General features: G+C 48.0%; 1 protein-coding gene across 1 annotated transcript in view; it reads right to left on the bottom strand.

Annotated features, from left to right (window-relative positions):
* Positions 1-1737: 1737 nt before the first annotated feature.
* Positions 1738-16625, bottom strand: part of LOC107124844 (uridine phosphorylase 1-like) — a 15669-nt gene continuing 781 nt past the window's right edge. Inside the window, exons 2-7 of the mRNA XM_015428347.1 lie at positions 15292-15409; positions 12259-12417; positions 10975-11089; positions 10636-10845; positions 8904-9050; positions 1738-2506 (exon numbers count right to left, since the gene is read on the bottom strand). Of these exons, the coding sequence (XP_015283833.1) occupies positions 2367-2506; positions 8904-9050; positions 10636-10845; positions 10975-11089; positions 12259-12417; positions 15292-15409 (889 nt within the window). The 3' untranslated portion in view covers positions 1738-2366. The remainder of the gene's footprint in view (positions 2507-8903; positions 9051-10635; positions 10846-10974; positions 11090-12258; positions 12418-15291; positions 15410-16625) is intronic.

Genomic DNA, 16625 nt, shown 5'->3' with positions numbered 1-16625 from the left:
ACTGAGCTTCTCTTATGTTCTTACAATTTGTTGTGCTCCACGCACAGAAACGTCTAAGGATGGTGAGAACGTCCAGCTTCACAGAAGTGGAGATATAGGCGATGTCAAATACCTTTTATTGGCATTCAATATTAAAATAAACATTTCCCAGTATTAATACAATCCAGTAGAGATTATAAATAGATAATCGTGGTAAACCATTCCAAAAGTGGAGATATAGTTCAAAGACGGAGTGTCTTGGCTGAGGGCCGAAAGATATCCATATGCAAGAGAATCTTGTAACTACTGTTTTTGAATGGGCCTTTTAAAGATATAAAGTGGCAAGAATGAATGTTTTTTAGGTATTTGAAGAAGACACTTCTATAGAGAACCTTGTACGGTGTTTGAAGTTATGAGCTAGCTAGAAATGCATGCCCTACTAAGTGGGAGAGTTGGCTATTGTTAGGAGATTATATTAAAATCCTATAAATGGGATCGAGAGCTTCTTCTCAGAAGGGGCTTCTTGCTTGTGATCTTCAGGGTAGGAAACTTTTATGGACTCGTGTAATTGCTCTCCTTTAATCATCTATGTAACAAGGATGCACGGTACGATGTTTTGTTGGCTTTGTCAATGTTAAGAATGCAATAGCTATGCTTTAATAAAAAGTTTAAAATAGAAGCAGAGATTCTCTAACAGTATTACTTGGGTTCTATACCCAGAAGAAACCGAAGGCATTACTGAGGTGTTCCTCTGGTTATGATTAGGGGTGTGGCTGTGGCTCACTGGCAGAGCATCTGCTTGGCATGCAGAAGGCCCCAGGTTCAATCCCCGGCATCTCCAGTTAAAAGGACCAAGTAGGAGGTGATATGAAAGCCCTCTGCTGGAGACCCTGGAGAGCCGCTGCCAGTCTGAGTAGACAATACTGACTTTGATGGACCAAGGGTCTGATTCAGTATAAGGCAGCTTCATGTGTTTACAGGAACGTTAACTAGATGCCAAGGGCTTCCTAAGTACACACTTATATCTGAATCAGGCCTGACCTGAATCATCCAGAAAGCAGATTTGGGGAAACTGAAGGTGGAGTCGGGGAATGCCCGATGTGATGCAGAAGCCCAAATAAAAACTGCTGGGAGTGGGTGGGGAAAGGAGTGTATAGCAAGAGTTTCATGTGAAAGCACACTTATCTTTTAGGCACCATGCTTCTGGTTGCCAGTTTGGTGTAGTGGTTAAGTGCACGGACCCTAATCTGTGAGAACCGGGTTTGATTCCCCACTCCCCCACTTGCACCTGGCTGGATGACCTTGGGCAAGCCATAGTTCTGATAAGAGCTGTTCTTGAAAAAGAGCAGTTTCTGTCACGAGCTCTCTCAGCCCCACCTACCTCACAGGGTGTCTCTTGTGGGGAGGGGAAGGGAAAGGAGTTTGTAAGCCGTACTGAGACTCCTTTGGGTAGTGAAGGGCGGGATATAAATCCAATCTCCTCTTCTTCTTCTATTTGCTAACTTCTTTTTTTTTAAATGTAATTTTTTAATCAGTTAATTTTTTTGCTGTTGGCTTTATTCCTCCAGAGGAGTTAGCCGTGTCAGTCTGCTGCTGCGAAACAGTTAAAAGCCCAGCAGCACCTTTAAGACTAACCAACTTTATGGCAGCACAAGCTTCCGGGAAACACAGCTCTCTTCATCAGATGCATCTGACGAAGAGAGCTGTGTCTCTCAAAAGCTTGTGCTACCATAAAGTTTGTTAGCCTCAAAGGTGCTACTGGGCTTTTTACGACTTTATACCAGCAATTCTTATTACTGCTGTCTAAATGGCTTTGTGTTGATTGTGCTTTCAGGCACTGACAACATCCCTGAGTGTCCCATGGAGCTGACAGATTGCATACGCATTCTTAAGAACAAATGAATGAGACTTGGGTTACTTCCCTCGGATCAGGGCCTATGACAGGAATGATTCTCTGGTTGCCAGGAACAGCTGCACTGGCATGTTGTTGTTAATAGAACATCACCATTTCCCCCATTAATAAAAAAAACAAAACAAAAAACAGAGGCCATCGGCACTGTACCGACTAACCAAATTTATTCCAGCATAAAACTGTGTTGGAATAAATCATGTTAGTCCCTTGAAGCACCGCTGACATCCTATTTTATTTTGCTGCTACAGACGAACAGGGCTACTCATCTGCAATTTCCCCAGTTAACAGCATATCAGTTTTGCAAGACATAACGAACGAGAAATGATGCTCGTAAGCTCATTAAAGATGAATACAATTGAGAGTCTGAATCATAACATATGGCTCTGGAAGATTATGGAGGCGACAGTTATAAATCCCATGGTCATCATGAAGTGCTGGGCTTCTACTGACAATACAAACGGAGGGGGGGGAAACGTCACTGTTTCCCAAGATGCTTCTTGATGAAGTGTCCCACCAACTTCTGTGGTCTCGTCTGGTACTCCTTCAGGACCTCATGAGGTGTAGTGATCTGGTCGCCTTCGAGCCGGTTCAGAAGTGTGACACACACCACAGCCCCTTGGCAAATGCATAAAACAACACCAGAGACCTCAAAACGTTTACTTCACAATTAACACTGAGGAGAGTATCAAGGAATGACGTGGGGCTGGATCTCAGCAGCTTTTCTTCAGGGCAAAAGAAAGGCGAGGTTCAAATTTACCACTCAAATAGGCTGCGTTGAAGATCATGGGACCGGAATATATAGAAACCAAACCATGGAGGATGGGGGATGTAGTAGGGAAGGGAATATAGTGAAACTCAAGGCCAAAACTAGACATTATGGCGACCACAGGTTTGACCCAAGACCACTGCCGCCATTTTAGAAAAGAGTTGGTGTAGTGTAGTCAAAGCTGCCTTGAATGCATGATATGTTGTGAAACAGCTAATTGAAATGTAATGTAAAGCTTCGTCCTGGGCTAGGATCCAAATCCATCCAATAGTATTGCTAGCCCAGGAAGCACCTAACCAATCACTTCCAAGCAAGCTCCCTGAGCGGGAACATCCGTGATTGGTCCTTATGTGAACAACCTTATTGGTTGGTATTTGTACAGTGGGTGTGGCTACATTAGCCGGGAATGTTTAAAAGCAGGACAGCCGCAATGTAAAGGCTGTTCTGGCTATCAGATGTTGATCCGTGTTGGAGTTGTGTTCGAGTGGAAGAATAAAGTTGTGTTCTTGCTGAATCACTCTCCGACTGCTTTGTTAAGTGAACGACTTAACAGTTGACCATTTAAAAGATGCCACGCAGGGCCTGTTCCTGATTGAGCCTGCAGTGCAGAGAGACCAGGTGATCTTGTGTCCCACCGACACTGTGCACCTTTTCAAATTGCTTCATTACTCGAGAAAGCAGTGGGGTGGGCAGGACAAGGTCACCTAGTCCCCCTGCTGCACCATGGGCTTGGGCCCTCATAGCGTTTACCAAATGGCCAAATTCTTCTCTGAAGCAGTGGCAGCAGCCATGGGTCAAACCCGTGGCCACCATAACATCTAGTTTGGGTCTTAGTGGGGGGGGGAAACTGACCGTATCCAACCCACAGTCTTTCCTATTTCATCAAGGATGGGAGGGTTCCAGCAAACGGTGGCACAGAAACAAGGAAAAAATGCATCCATGAAGGATACCAGCAGTTTACTGTGGAAATACCCCTTTTCAGAAGTCTCCTCACATGGGTGAAGTGACTCCTAGGAACAAAATAGAGAGGGAGATCTTCTACCAGTGCTGATTGCTGGTTTTGCTCGTCACTGCGTATCAGCCAGCTAACCATGGCCAATGAGATCTCTGCAGTGTCGTGTAATGCGCACTCTCTCTCTAAAGAGCCAGGTCTTTGGAGGCTATGGCTCACTCCGATGACCAAGGAACAAGGAACCTCGAGTACCCATTTGTCAGAATAAATGTTCTCCATTCCAACCCCGCCCTTCAAATATTCCCAAATCATGGCAGAGCTCTGCACTAGTTGCTCAGGACTGAACAGGATCAACCCCTAGACTGAATACTCATAACTTGGGAGAGAAAGGAAGCAATATATCGCTCCCAGCAAGCTGCATCAAACCAGTTAGAAACCAGTTAGAAACATCGCATAAAGAAATTAACTGCAGGGAATGTTTGGTCCAGAGGGGAATACGGCTACAGATATGAAATATTCTGGAGGTTGTTATTTAAAAAAAAGATGGTATATGAATCCCCAGGTGTAGGAGGAGAAAATCCTTCTGAGGATGCGTTACAAGAATAGGAATCAGAACATATTAAAGTGACCGGGGAATACAAGGACAAAAAAGGATAGAAAGATAACAGCTGTTTTAGTGGAAATATTCAAGCTCTGTATCCAGATTTGTGACTCCTTAAACCCCCCCCCAATAAACTCAAAATCAAAAAGGTGGCACCTATGAATACAGTTAGTTAGTAGGAATGCTATTCTACAGTTAGTATTAGATTTGTTCCTAAATAATTATCTTTTTCTCCCACTGTAACGAAGGCACTGTGGCAGGGGATGATCTAGTAAATTTTTCTTGCAGAGTCATTGGTTTTACCTGTCATTTTTATCTGTGAAGTGGTTTGGGGAAGGAGAGCCCTCTGCCTAAGGCCTTTCCCCCTTCTTCCCCCTCAGTCTGTATATGAATTTGGGATGGTGAGCCCGTTGCTCTGGCCTCTTCCTTTCCCCCCTTAGTTTGTATGTGAATTTGGGGTGTTTCTCTTCTTTTCTCTTGTTAGCAGGCCCCAAGGACTTTAGGGAAGGAGGCTGCAGAAGAGGTCCTTCTCCTGCGGTGTGGGGTGGATCCCAAAATATTTTATGAGGGCAACTGTCTGATCAAACCTGAGATGTAATGGCTGCGGTCACACGGAGCATTAGCCACGCTACAGAGACGGAAGATAGGTGGATTTTCCAGGCGCGATCACACCACAACATCTGGGAAGTGTAGAGCTCCCGTGGCGAACCCGAGGCTTCCCGCCGAAGATGCGGGGTTAAAAACTGGTACCTCCGAGGTACTAGTTTCCGGAAACCGCGGGGCAAGGGCTGGCGTCTGATCGCGTTTCCGGTGGCGGCATCCGGCACCCGCCCATGTCCCCTTCACAAACAGGATTTTTTCTCCCCAAGTCTCCACAAGATGCGCACAAGCACCCAACGGCACATGCGCACAAAGAGGGAAGCGAAAGTGCCATTTCGGCTTTTAAAAAAATGACCCCGTTTGTCACGGCAGCGGCACCTAGCCATTGCTGGTGTGATTGCGCTGCTTCTTTGCCGCGCTGCAGGATCGTCGTGTGATCGCCACCCTCGTTTACCTGCCGGTGCTGAGGAAAGGACCTGTGGTGTGCCACTGGCACATCTGATCACGTAATCGCAGATCAAACTGTGCCGGGGCAATTAGTCACACCTCCCCCCGCGATATCCGGCCCGTGTGACTGGGGCCAATGTTAACCTTCCCTGCCATGAATTCCTGTTGATTATATCTCTGTTTTTATGAATTTTACTGTTAAAGTTTACTCCACTCCCTGGAATATTAAATAAACTTAATTTAAATTAAAAGAAGAAGCTATGGAAGAGACATTAACCTATGACAACAGCTTTCGGACGAGTTCTATATTAGAGCTAGATCAGGCACTGTAACGTTTTTTATTCTTCAACTGAGAGAGGATCTGGTAAACTTCTCAAGCTATCTTGGAAAGGCCTGTTTCCTAACTATACTTATGAGCAGTGTTCCCTCTAAGCTGAGTTAATGTGAGCTAGCTCACAAGTTTTTTTAGCCTCCGGCTCACACATTTTTGTCTTCGCTCTGGAAGGATAGCTCCAGGGCAAACTAATTTATGCAGCTGTAGTGTATTCAAAGGTGCCTTGAATGCATGATATGTTGTGAAACATCTAATTGAAGTGTAATGTAAAGCTTCGTCCTGGGCTAGGATCCAAATCCATCCAATCGTGTTACTAGCCCAGGAAGCACCTAACCAATCACTTTCAAGCAAGCTCCCTGAGCGGGAACATCCGTGATTGGTCCTTATGTGAACAACCTTATTGGTTGGTATTTGTACAGTGGGTGTGGCTACATTAGCCGGGAATGTTTAAAAGCAGGACAGCTGCAATGTAAAGGCTGTTCTGGCTATCAGATGTTGATCCGTGTTGGAGTTGTGTTCGAGTTGAAGAATAAAGTTGTGTTCTTGCTGAATCACTCTCCGACTGCTTTGTTAAGTAACTTTTATGCCGCTTTTATACCTCTGGTGCTCAGCCTGGCTTTGAGGGAGCCCTAGGATTCGTTGGAAGTTTCTCAGAGGCCCCTCAGTGGGAAGATAACTGCAGTCGGGTGTCCCTAAGGGACATCTTGCCCACCAGTCGTGATCTCCCATAATGCAGAGCCACAGGAGAACGTTGGGTGTGCCCCATTGTGAAGTCTCCATTCCTATAAAGTGTTGTCAAGTCACAATCAGGGGTCGTTTCGTAGAAAAGGAGCTAAGGGAACTCATTAGCATAACTCATTAGCATATGCCACACCCCCTGACATCATAAGGCCCGGCAGTGGACCTGCAAGGCTGGCGGGAGTGCAAGGAAAGGCCCTCCCTGGCCCCAGGCAGGCAGGGGTGGGGAGAGGCAGGGAGGAAGCAACTTACCCTCCCTCTTCTCCTGCCTCCTCCTGGCTGAATGAGCGCCGGAAGCGGGGCGGCCGGAAGCAGGGGGTGGGGCTTCGTCATGTGCCCCCCCGTACCTCACCCGGGGGAACTGCGATCCCCCGCGATCCCCCCCAAAATGACCTCTGGTCACAATTGGCCCAGGATGACCCCTCATGGGGCTTTCAAGGCAAGAGATGAGCAGAGATGGTTTGCCATCGTCTGCCTCTGCAAAGCAACCCTAGATTCCCTAGGTGTTCTCCCATCCAAGGATTAACCTTGGCTGAAATTGCTTCGCTTCTGAGATCTGACAAGCTCAGGCCCGTCTAAGCCTGGATGATTCTCCGTAGGACCTAGAGCATGCCTCAGAATCACACCTCTGAGGGTTCCCTGGCAGATATGCCAAGGCTGTTGAGCAGAGAGGTTGAGCAGAAAGGGTTCCCTGGTACAGATTAGGTAAAGGTAAAGGTCTCCCTTGCTCGAAAGCCAGTCGAGTCCGACTCTAGGGTTGCGGTGCTCATCTCCGTTTCCAAGCCGAAGAGCCAGCGCTGTCCGAAGACGTTTCCGTGGTCATGTGGCCGGCATGACTAAACACCAAGGCGCACGGAACGCTGTTACCTTCCCACCGAAGCAGTACCTATTTATCTACTTGCAATGTCTTGCTTTCGAACGGCTAGGTTGGCAGGAGCTGGAACTAGAGACGGGAGCTCACTCCGTCATGCGGCACCCGGGTCTCGAACTGCTGAACTACTGACCTTCCACAGCCTGCAGTTCAGCGTCTTAACCACTTGAGCCACCGCAGCTCCCTGGTACAGATTACTGGTACAGTAATCCATGCAACAGTCACCTCCAGGTTAGACGACTGCCACTTGCTCTACGCAGGACTACCCTTGAGACTGACCCGGAAATTACAACGAGTCCAGAACGCAGTGGCGCAGGGTCTCACAGAACCGCACTCTCACCACATATTCAACCAGTGCTCCGCCAACTGCACTGGCACCAGGTTGAATACCGGATTAGGTATTCAACCTAACTTTTAGGTATTCAACTTAACTTTTAAGGCCCTAAACGGTCTGGGACCGATGTATCTACGGGACCACCTCTCCTGGTATACCCTGAGAAGAGCATTACACTCTGGAGAGAAGAACCTTCTGGTGACCTTTGGCCCAAAAGATATCCAGGTGTCCTCAACCGGAACCAGGGCCTTCTCAGCCTTGGCGCTGGCCCGGTGGAACTCTCTGCCAAAGGGTATCCATGCCCTGTGGGACTTGGCATGGTCCTGCAGGGCCGGTAAGGCAGAGATGTTCCGCCAGGCCTATGACTGAGGACAGCAATGCTTTGCCACCAAGCCTCGTCTCTCCCCTTTCTCTCTCTTCCTTTTGCCCTCCCTTATGGGATAACGATAGGGATTGGTCTTGAAGCGCCATCTTGAAATAGCTACTGGATTTTAACTGTTTATTGAGTCTGATTTAGGGTTGCCAAATGGCACCCTTGTGGCGGGGGACTCCAGCCCGGCTCCCGGCGTGTGCGCGCACACGCCACATGCACGTCACAGGGAAGTGACGTCATGACACCGGGCACGCTAGGGGCGGGGCCACAGCCATTTGAGGGGAAAACTCTACGTCACTTCCCTGTGACGTGCATGCGGGCGTGGGTTTTCCCCCGGGGCCCAATTCCGCGGGGGCGGAAATCGGGCCTCCAAAGCGGGGGGAAATTCGTCCCCCAAGGGGATTTGGCAGCCCTAATAGTGGATTGGGTTCGGTAAACCTGTTCTCTGGGGGACAGGTCTACCAGTATAGTGGAAAGGGGTGGGTGGAATTTGATTTGATTCTGTTTTCTCTTATAATGTTTAAATTGGTCTTAAAATATAGTTGAAATAAAATTTAAAAGAATTTATTAGGGATTTAAATCGGGCCTCCAAAGCGGGGGTTTCCCCGCCCCCTGGCCCAATTTGGCAGCCCTAGTCTGATTGTAATTTACTGAAATGTTGTTCACCACCCCATGCCCTACCTGAAGGGGAGGGCGGTCTATAAAGTAGATGAATGAATGAATAAAACGCCCGTGTCATTTTAATTGCGAGGGTGGGAATCGTGCTCTTTTTAAACACTGCAGGGCTTCCCCTCTTTTGTCCCTGCATGTTTCACACTGTACAGCGTACAGCCTAGGTCTCTATGGCGCCAGCAATTATGCCTAAAAAAAAAAATCCTACTGCAAATGCTGAAAAGGTAAGTACCGAAAAGCAGTATTATAAACATCCCCGTTGCCAGTCTAAATTAAATATATTGGAAACAGAAGAATGAAGTAAGGCCACGCCCACGCCACTACCTCTGAGGCCGCTGAGGTTGCACAGGGCCGCAAAAACAGACGATTCCATCTCGATATTCCTCACTCCAGCCTCATAAGCTGATTTCAAATACTGCATTTTCTCTTCTTCGCTGTACGAGCAGATCGCACCATCCAGGCGGGCCTGGCCTACAAGGACGCAGGAAACGCAGATTTTTATATGCACACTGAAGTCTCTACAAAAGGGGTCCCCAACCTTTTTGAGTCTGTGGCCACCTTCTGAATTCTGTCTGACGCAGGCGTGGTGGGCATAGCCACAATATGGGTGTCGCCAGTGTTCCCTCTAAGCTGAGTTAGTGTGAGCTAGCTCACAGTTTTTTAGCCTCTGGCTCACACATTTTTGTCTTAGCTCAGGAAGGAGGGCTCCAGAGCAAACTATTTGATGCCGCAGCCAAATCACTCGCTCACACCTTTAATACAAGTAGCTCACCCAGTAGAATTTTTGCTCACAAGACTCCATAGCTTAGAGGGAACATTGGCTGTTGCAAGAGGCGGTACTAACCCAAAACTGGATTTGATTCCCCACTCCTCCACATGCAGCTGCTGGTGTGACCTTGGGTCAGTCACAAGATCTCGCAGAGCTGTTCTCTCAAGGGCAGTTCTCAAGAGAGCTCTCTCAGCCCCCACCTACCTCATAGGGTGTCTGTTGCGGGGAGGGGAAGGGAAAGGAGATTGTAAGCAGCTCGGAAACTCCTTCGGGTAGTGAAAGGCGGGGTATAAATCCAATCTCTTCCTCTTCTTCGGGCACCGTGGGGCGCCCACAGGCACTACATTGCGGAGCCTGCTCTACCCTACAAATAGCTAAGTAGTGTGGTCAACCAAACTTTCCTTAACAAACTTCCTGCAAACCAGGTGTCAGGGAGAAGGGATGTATACTAGCTGCTTCCCCTCCACGTATGCCAGTTTTGTAATTCCTTTTTACAGGGAAACATTTGACGCTGTTATTGCCCCCCCCCCCCAAATGGCAACTCTAAGGGACAGCTTTATTTCACAACCTCTTTGTGGTGGGGACGACGGCACCGTGGGGCGCCCACAGGCACTACATTGCGGAGCCTGCTCTACCTTACAAATAGCTAAGTAGTGTGGTCAACCAAACTTTCCTTAACAAACTTCCTGAAAACTAGCTGCTTCCCCTCCCCGTATGCCAGTTTTGTAATTCTTTTTTACAGGGAAACTAATTGCCCCCCCCCATAAATGGCAACTCTAAGGGACAGCTTTATTTCACAACCTCCGTGTGTGGGGGGGACGACCCACTCTTTCTCTATTTAGTGATCCAGATAGTCTGATTTTAACTGTTTCTCCGTTTTGTGTGCCTTTAAGCCCGCACAAATAGAAGATCTTTAGCTCAGCATCTGGTAATCAAGATGTTTTGTTTCTAAGCAAAACTGTTCACACAAACAGGCAGATGATGAAGAAGAAGAGATTGGATTTATACCCCGCCCTTCACTACCCAAAGGAGTCTCAGAGCGGCTTACAAACTCCTTTCCTTTCCCTTCCCCTCCCCACAACAGACACCCTGTGAGGTAGGGGAGGCTGAGAGAGCTCTGACAGAAACTGCTCTTTCAAGAACAGCTCGGACAGAACTATGGCTTGCCCAAGGTCACCCAGCAGGTGCAAGTGGAGGAGTGGGGAATCAAACCTGGTTCTCCCAGATTAGAACCCGCACACTTAACCACTACACCAAACTGGTAGGTTTGCATGGTAGCAGCCTTACCTTCGTAGAAGTCCAGGGTGCACATCGTGTTCCCCGTGACGGTGTTGAACTGCTTCAGTTCCTTGCCACACTCCATCAGCTCTTCAGCCAGTTCCTTGTCTAGGGCTGTGCTGCGGAAGACCGACTTCCCCAGGATAACCTGTTCTAACTGAGGCTTGAAGGTGGCGTCCACGGACTGCCTGGTGATCACTACAGACCCCGGCTCCAAACCTACATTTAAAATGGGGGGGAGGAGAGAAAGGCCCCTACGTTTCACAATTTCGTTCAGTCCTTGCACACCGATACATGTAAACTACATTTTTCATTAAAGAAGAAGTAATTAAGGCTTTCGAGAAATACCTATTCCACCTGATGTGCCGATGCGGACAATGATCACATTGGAGCACTTGGCGTAATAAAGGAGCTTGATCAGTTCATGCAACATGATGGCAATCGAAGGGATCCCCATTCCATGCTGAAATGAAAGAGAGAGAGAGAAAAGGCCAAAGGGCCACGATTAATACTAACATATAGGGTTAGATCCAGGTGGCCAGCCATCTTGGTCTGAAGTAGCTGAACAAATTTAGAGTCCAGCGGCACCTTGAAGACCAGCAAAGGTTTGTTCAAGGTATGCGCTTTTGTGTGCACGCACACTTTGTCAAATACACTTGGAATGGTGTGCAGTGTTCCCTCTAAGCTGAGTTAGTGTGAGCCAGCTCACAGTTCTTTAGCCTCCGGCTCACACATTTTTGCCTTCGCTCAGGAAGGAGGGCTCCAGAGCAAACTCATTTATGCAGTAGCCAAATCGCTCGCAACTTTCATGCCAGTAGCTCACAAAGTAGAATTTTTGCTCACAAGACTCCACAGCTTAGAGGGAGTATTGATGGTGTGTGTGGTTCTTGCCAATACAGGGTGTGGGTGTTCCTCCTTGACGATGCCGTCGACTTGAAAATCATTTCACAATCGCTTCTTCAGAAGAGAATACAGGAACACTGCATTCACACATCCAAAGAATTAGATACAATCAACGCAATTTCACATCAAGCACTGAAGTTGAGTCCAGTGGCTCCTGTAAGACCAACAAAGTTTTATTCTGGGTGGAAGCGTTTGGGTGCATGCACATGAAAGCTTATACCCAGAATTAAGCTTCGTTGGCCCTTATCTCCCCGTTACTTGAGCTCTGTCCTGACACCTCCGACTCTGGGATTATTAACATACTTCTCTCTGATGTGAGTATAGAGGTCACCTGGAAAGTTGCTAAATTCTGCTCCCAGGTGATTAAATTGCGTCCTATATATGTTTCCCAACTTAATGTGGAAGATGGTAGCTGATTGTATTCTACATCTACATTTTTATGTAGTTAGGTTAGAAATTGCTGCATTTGTATTAGTTTCAATTACTTTTAGACACTTTAATATTTGCATACCTTAATTTTTATATTTTATCAGGCTACAGTCATTCTTTTTCTTACTTGTTTGTATTCTGGTCACGGACTGTAATTAAAGCAGTGGTCTGAAAGGTGCCTCTGGACTCAAACTTTGTTCTGCTGATTCAGACTAACACGGCTGCCCGCCTGAATCTAAAGACGGGTGCGTTTTTGATTGACGCAGCCACCTCACAGATCTGAATCTTTCGCGTACTTACACTGACCGACAGCACTGGGCCCACTTTGTACATGGCGTAGCGATCTGTTCCGGCGCAGATATTGGGGTGGTCAGAACCGGGGCTGCCGATTCCCAGGTCTTCCGCAATGAAGGAGATGAAGTTCTTCATCCGAGAGGGGCTTCCTCCGACGCATACGAACTAGCAGGGCGGGGCAATACACCAAGAGAGCAAAACCATTAGAATGCTATGGCCCTACCGGAGCATATTCAAAGGAAGACATCCAATGGCATTGAAAAACATCCTGATGCCAGAAGGAATTAAAAGAGACGAGCGTGAGGTTATGCTTTATATTCTCACGGTATTTAAAATCCTAGGGGCAAAAAAAAAAAAGGAAAACGGATTTAATACCTAAAAAGAAGAGATAATGGGAAAGATCCTTGAATTAGTGGAAATGGATAGATTAAATTTGATGTTAGCAGGGAGAGATGATAATGTATTTATGAAAAGGTGGAATACAGTAAACAAATGGATGGGGAAAACTGTATAATGTATACTCCAACAAATAATATGTAAAAAGAAGAACATTTTTTTGTTTTGTTTGATTGTTTGTTTGTTGTAATGGAAAAGCCATAAATAAATAATGGGGGGGGTGGGAGAAAAACATCCTGAGATTGTAAAACGACAGACTTATCTGTTGCGACTACAATGAGTATTGTAGTGATTTTAAATGGTTTTAAATTGTTTTATATTGGCTTAGGCCTCCTTGTAGCCGCGGTAAACAGAATAAGAAGCAAAAGGTGGGTGTGACTGGATGACCACACTTCTGGTAACACAGGGGTGTGGTCTCATATGCTAATGACCTGTGCTGTCAGGGGTATGGCCTAATATGCTAATATGTTTCTGCTGTTGGGTGTGGCCAATTATGCTAATGAGTTCCTGCTGGGCTTTTTCTACAAAAAAGAGCCCTGGGTTTAACCATAACAGCACTTAAGCCAGGGGTCCCCAACGCAGTGGCCTTGGGCTGGGGGGGCATGGCATGCATCAACATTTTTTCTGGTGCCCGCCAAGTGTTTCAGGGAGTGGCCAGAGGGGGCTTTTGCCCCACAGGGCTTCTCCTTGGCCACTGGAGATCTAATTAGCTGTGCAGATGTTTTTTAAACGTTGCCTTGAAATCAGCTGCCCTCACAGCACAAGGATGGTCGCTATGTGACTGAAGGTAAACTGTGTGTATACAAGAAAGTATTTTAAAACAATACATCGTGTTAAACAGAGCTTCTGCTGAAAAGGTGAAGAGTTACTACTGCAATTAAGCATCACCTTCAGTCCCTGACATTTTGTAATCAGCTCTGCCTCCCGCGGCAGCCATTTTGCAGTTAGGCCCGCCTCCTGTGGCAGCCATTTTGCCATTGGGTCCGCCTCCTGCGGCAGCCATTTTGAGGTTGCACCCAGCAATTTCAAAGGTGCTTGCTGGGTCGAAAAGACTGGGAACACCTGATTTAAGCTATAGAATGAGACACTTTATATGGGACAAGAAGCCACAGAGCAAGTCTTTTCCTTCACGCTTAAGATGGTATTTGATACTGTGAAAACCCAAGGGAAGTCCCAGCATGCCTCATTCTTCTATTCACACCTGACATTCAGAAATCAAAGGTACGTAAACGTGCAGGATGAGAGAGGGTCTCCCCATGCAGGAGCACATTCAGCCTGCGCTAAAAGCTCTGCACTGGTTGCCTATAGCATACCTGATTTGCTTCAAGGTGCTGGTGCTTACCTTTAAAGCCCTTTATGGTCAGGGGCCTACCTACCTGAGGGACCACCTTTCCCCACATGCTCCCCAGAGAGCACTGCAGCCAGGATCCCCAAACCGTCTGGCCCTTCTGGGCCCTAAAGATGTCAGGTTGGCATCAACTAGGGCCAGGGCCTTCTCAGCAGCGGCTCCGCACTGGTGGAACGAGCTCCCGGAAGACCTCAGGGCCTGTCATGCCCACCGTGCCGTCCAACCCAGTGGACCCCGATCCCGAGGACTCTGCACCTTCCTCCTCCAAGGAAGAGCTCCCTGCACCCCTGGACGTACGTTTTGCAGAGGATGAACACCGGCTGTCAGAAGGGTTCACACCTGGAGCCGCTCCTGCTGAGCCGAGCACCAGCTCCACACCCTATGATCCCCCTCCACCTGTTGCTCGTTTACGAGACCAAAGGAGACGGGATTTGACAACCAGGCGTGGAGAAGCACGCATGCATGGGAGACGTACTCTGACTCCAGGGTATTAACTGGAGCCAGGACTCATTAATCAGCCAGTAATTAATAACACAGGGAACAGGCTTTTAAGGAAGCCGTCTGCACTATCCACCTTGTGCTGGCAACTGATCGCATGATTACATCGCGGCACCTCTGACTTTGCATCTGGTTTCCTGACTCCTTGTTTGACTCCCTCGGATATTTTGGAGTACGGACTGGGTGACATTGTCTTCTGGCTTCTCGACCCTGGAATTTGTAACTGGACTCTGGACAACGGCTTTATACCTCTAACTACGAAGCTCCGGTAACCCTGAAACTCTGCAAATAATTTGATATCTTGGACTGTGTTTTTTTTTTCCTGCCTCTCCGGTGCCCTGAACTCTGTCTGTGTTTACTGGATACTCCGTGCCTTGCCCGCCCGCTTGGGCAATCGTGACAGGGCCCTGCGGGACCTTTTACAATTCCACAGGGCCTGCAAGACGGAGCTCTTCCGCCAGGCCTTTAGTTAAGGAGCCGCACCCAATGTATCAAGGCCCTGTGCCCAATACCATCACCAACAGCCTGAGCTTTGCCGATTTTAAAATCAATTACCGACTTCATTCACTAGCATGTTGATGCTACCCGGTTCTCGCCACCGCCACTTAAATTGCTCACCGGCACCTTATGTTGTTTTTAAGCTTTTAAGATATTATTTATATTGCTGTTTTAGCCACTTCATTTTATGTAAGCTGCCCTGAGCCTGCTCCAGCGGGGAGGGTGGGGTATAAATCAAATAAGAAATAAATGAATAAGAAATACTAATTTTGACTCCTATGGGACAGCACTTCTCTTACTTTGACGTCTCCGAATAAGGCAGGGAAGTCGTGGGTAGCGGTGCCAAGAGCAAAGTGATACAGGAAGTCCTCTTTTATCTTCTCAAGGTGAGGATTGGGAATGTGGATGGCTCCTTCCCTGCCAGAGAAAAGGACAATATCAATTCACAGTGCAGAAATTGTTACGCTGACGCATGGGACCCTGGACAGTCTCACAGGTCAACTGGAATGTTGGCTTCCAGCCTTGAAAACTCGGACACCTCGACGTGTCGCTCTTGTGCGCGGTCTCATGTGAACGTCCTCCCCATTCGTTGGCCTCTGGATGCCAAAAGGAGAGAGAGATATCTGCTACCTACCTCACTCCCTCACATTTACGGATGCTGAATTTCCAAAACACGTAAGAAGTTTTGAGTCGGTATTTAGAGTCTGTTTCAGCGGCCCAAAATAAAACAGCTTAGCTGATAGCCCAGGCTAGCCTGATCTCGTCAGAGCGCAGAAGCTAACCAGGGTCGCCCTGGTTAGTCCTTGGATGAGAGATAACCAAGGAAGTCCAGGGTTGCTACGCAGAGGCAGGCAAAGGCAAACCACTGCTTTCCAGCTCTTGCCTCGGAAACCCTACGGTGTTCCCTCTAAGCCAGGGGTGTCGAACATAAGGCCCGGGGGCCATTATTGGCCCGTCCAGAGCTCTTAGGCGGCCCGCAAGCAACTGATGCAAGGGAGGGAGTGCTGGGGGGGGGAGTGGGCGGAGTCACTAAACTGTGGATTCAGCACAGCAGAACAGCCTAGTCTGCAGCAGTGAAACATTGTGGGAGCACCTGCCCAGCGCTGCACTGTTGCCTCTCCTGTCTGCCTGCGTGGGCTTTCCTTTGCACCCCCCTCCCAGTCCCACGGGGCCTTGAATTGAGGATACGCCAACTTGGAGCTTACCAGCTGCTCTCCTTTATACAATTTATATCTCCGGTACCTGGCATTATGTTTTATGGCACACATGGCCCGGCCTGACAAAGTGACATTTATGTCAGATACGGCCCTCGTAACAAATGAGTTTGACACCCCTGCTCTAAGCTGTGCACGTGAGCTCATTAACCCAGGAAGCCCTGCTCAGCAGCAATCTGGAGCCGCGCAGGGTCTGGCACTGCCCTTTGCCCATTTGAAGATTACAGCAGTTCTATTCTGCTCAGGTAGGGTTGCCAGACCCCCGGGTCTGAGTGGGGGTTTCAGGCTTCTACCTGCTGCTGTCACGTCAGGACGTCACACAGCAACGCTCTGCTTTTGGGGGGAAACTCTATGGTTTTAGGCAGAAAAAGGTAAGGAAGGAAGGAAGGAAGGAAGGAAGGAAGGAAGGAAGGAAGGAA

This window comes from Gekko japonicus, unplaced genomic scaffold (assembly GCF_001447785.1).
Source record: "Gekko japonicus isolate JY-2015 unplaced genomic scaffold, Gekko_japonicus_V1.1 scaffold4643, whole genome shotgun sequence".
NCBI classification, from domain to species: domain Eukaryota; kingdom Metazoa; phylum Chordata; class Lepidosauria; order Squamata; family Gekkonidae; genus Gekko; species Gekko japonicus.
The sequence above is the reverse complement of the archived record's forward strand: the minus strand, read 5'-3'. Positions and strand labels throughout refer to the sequence as shown.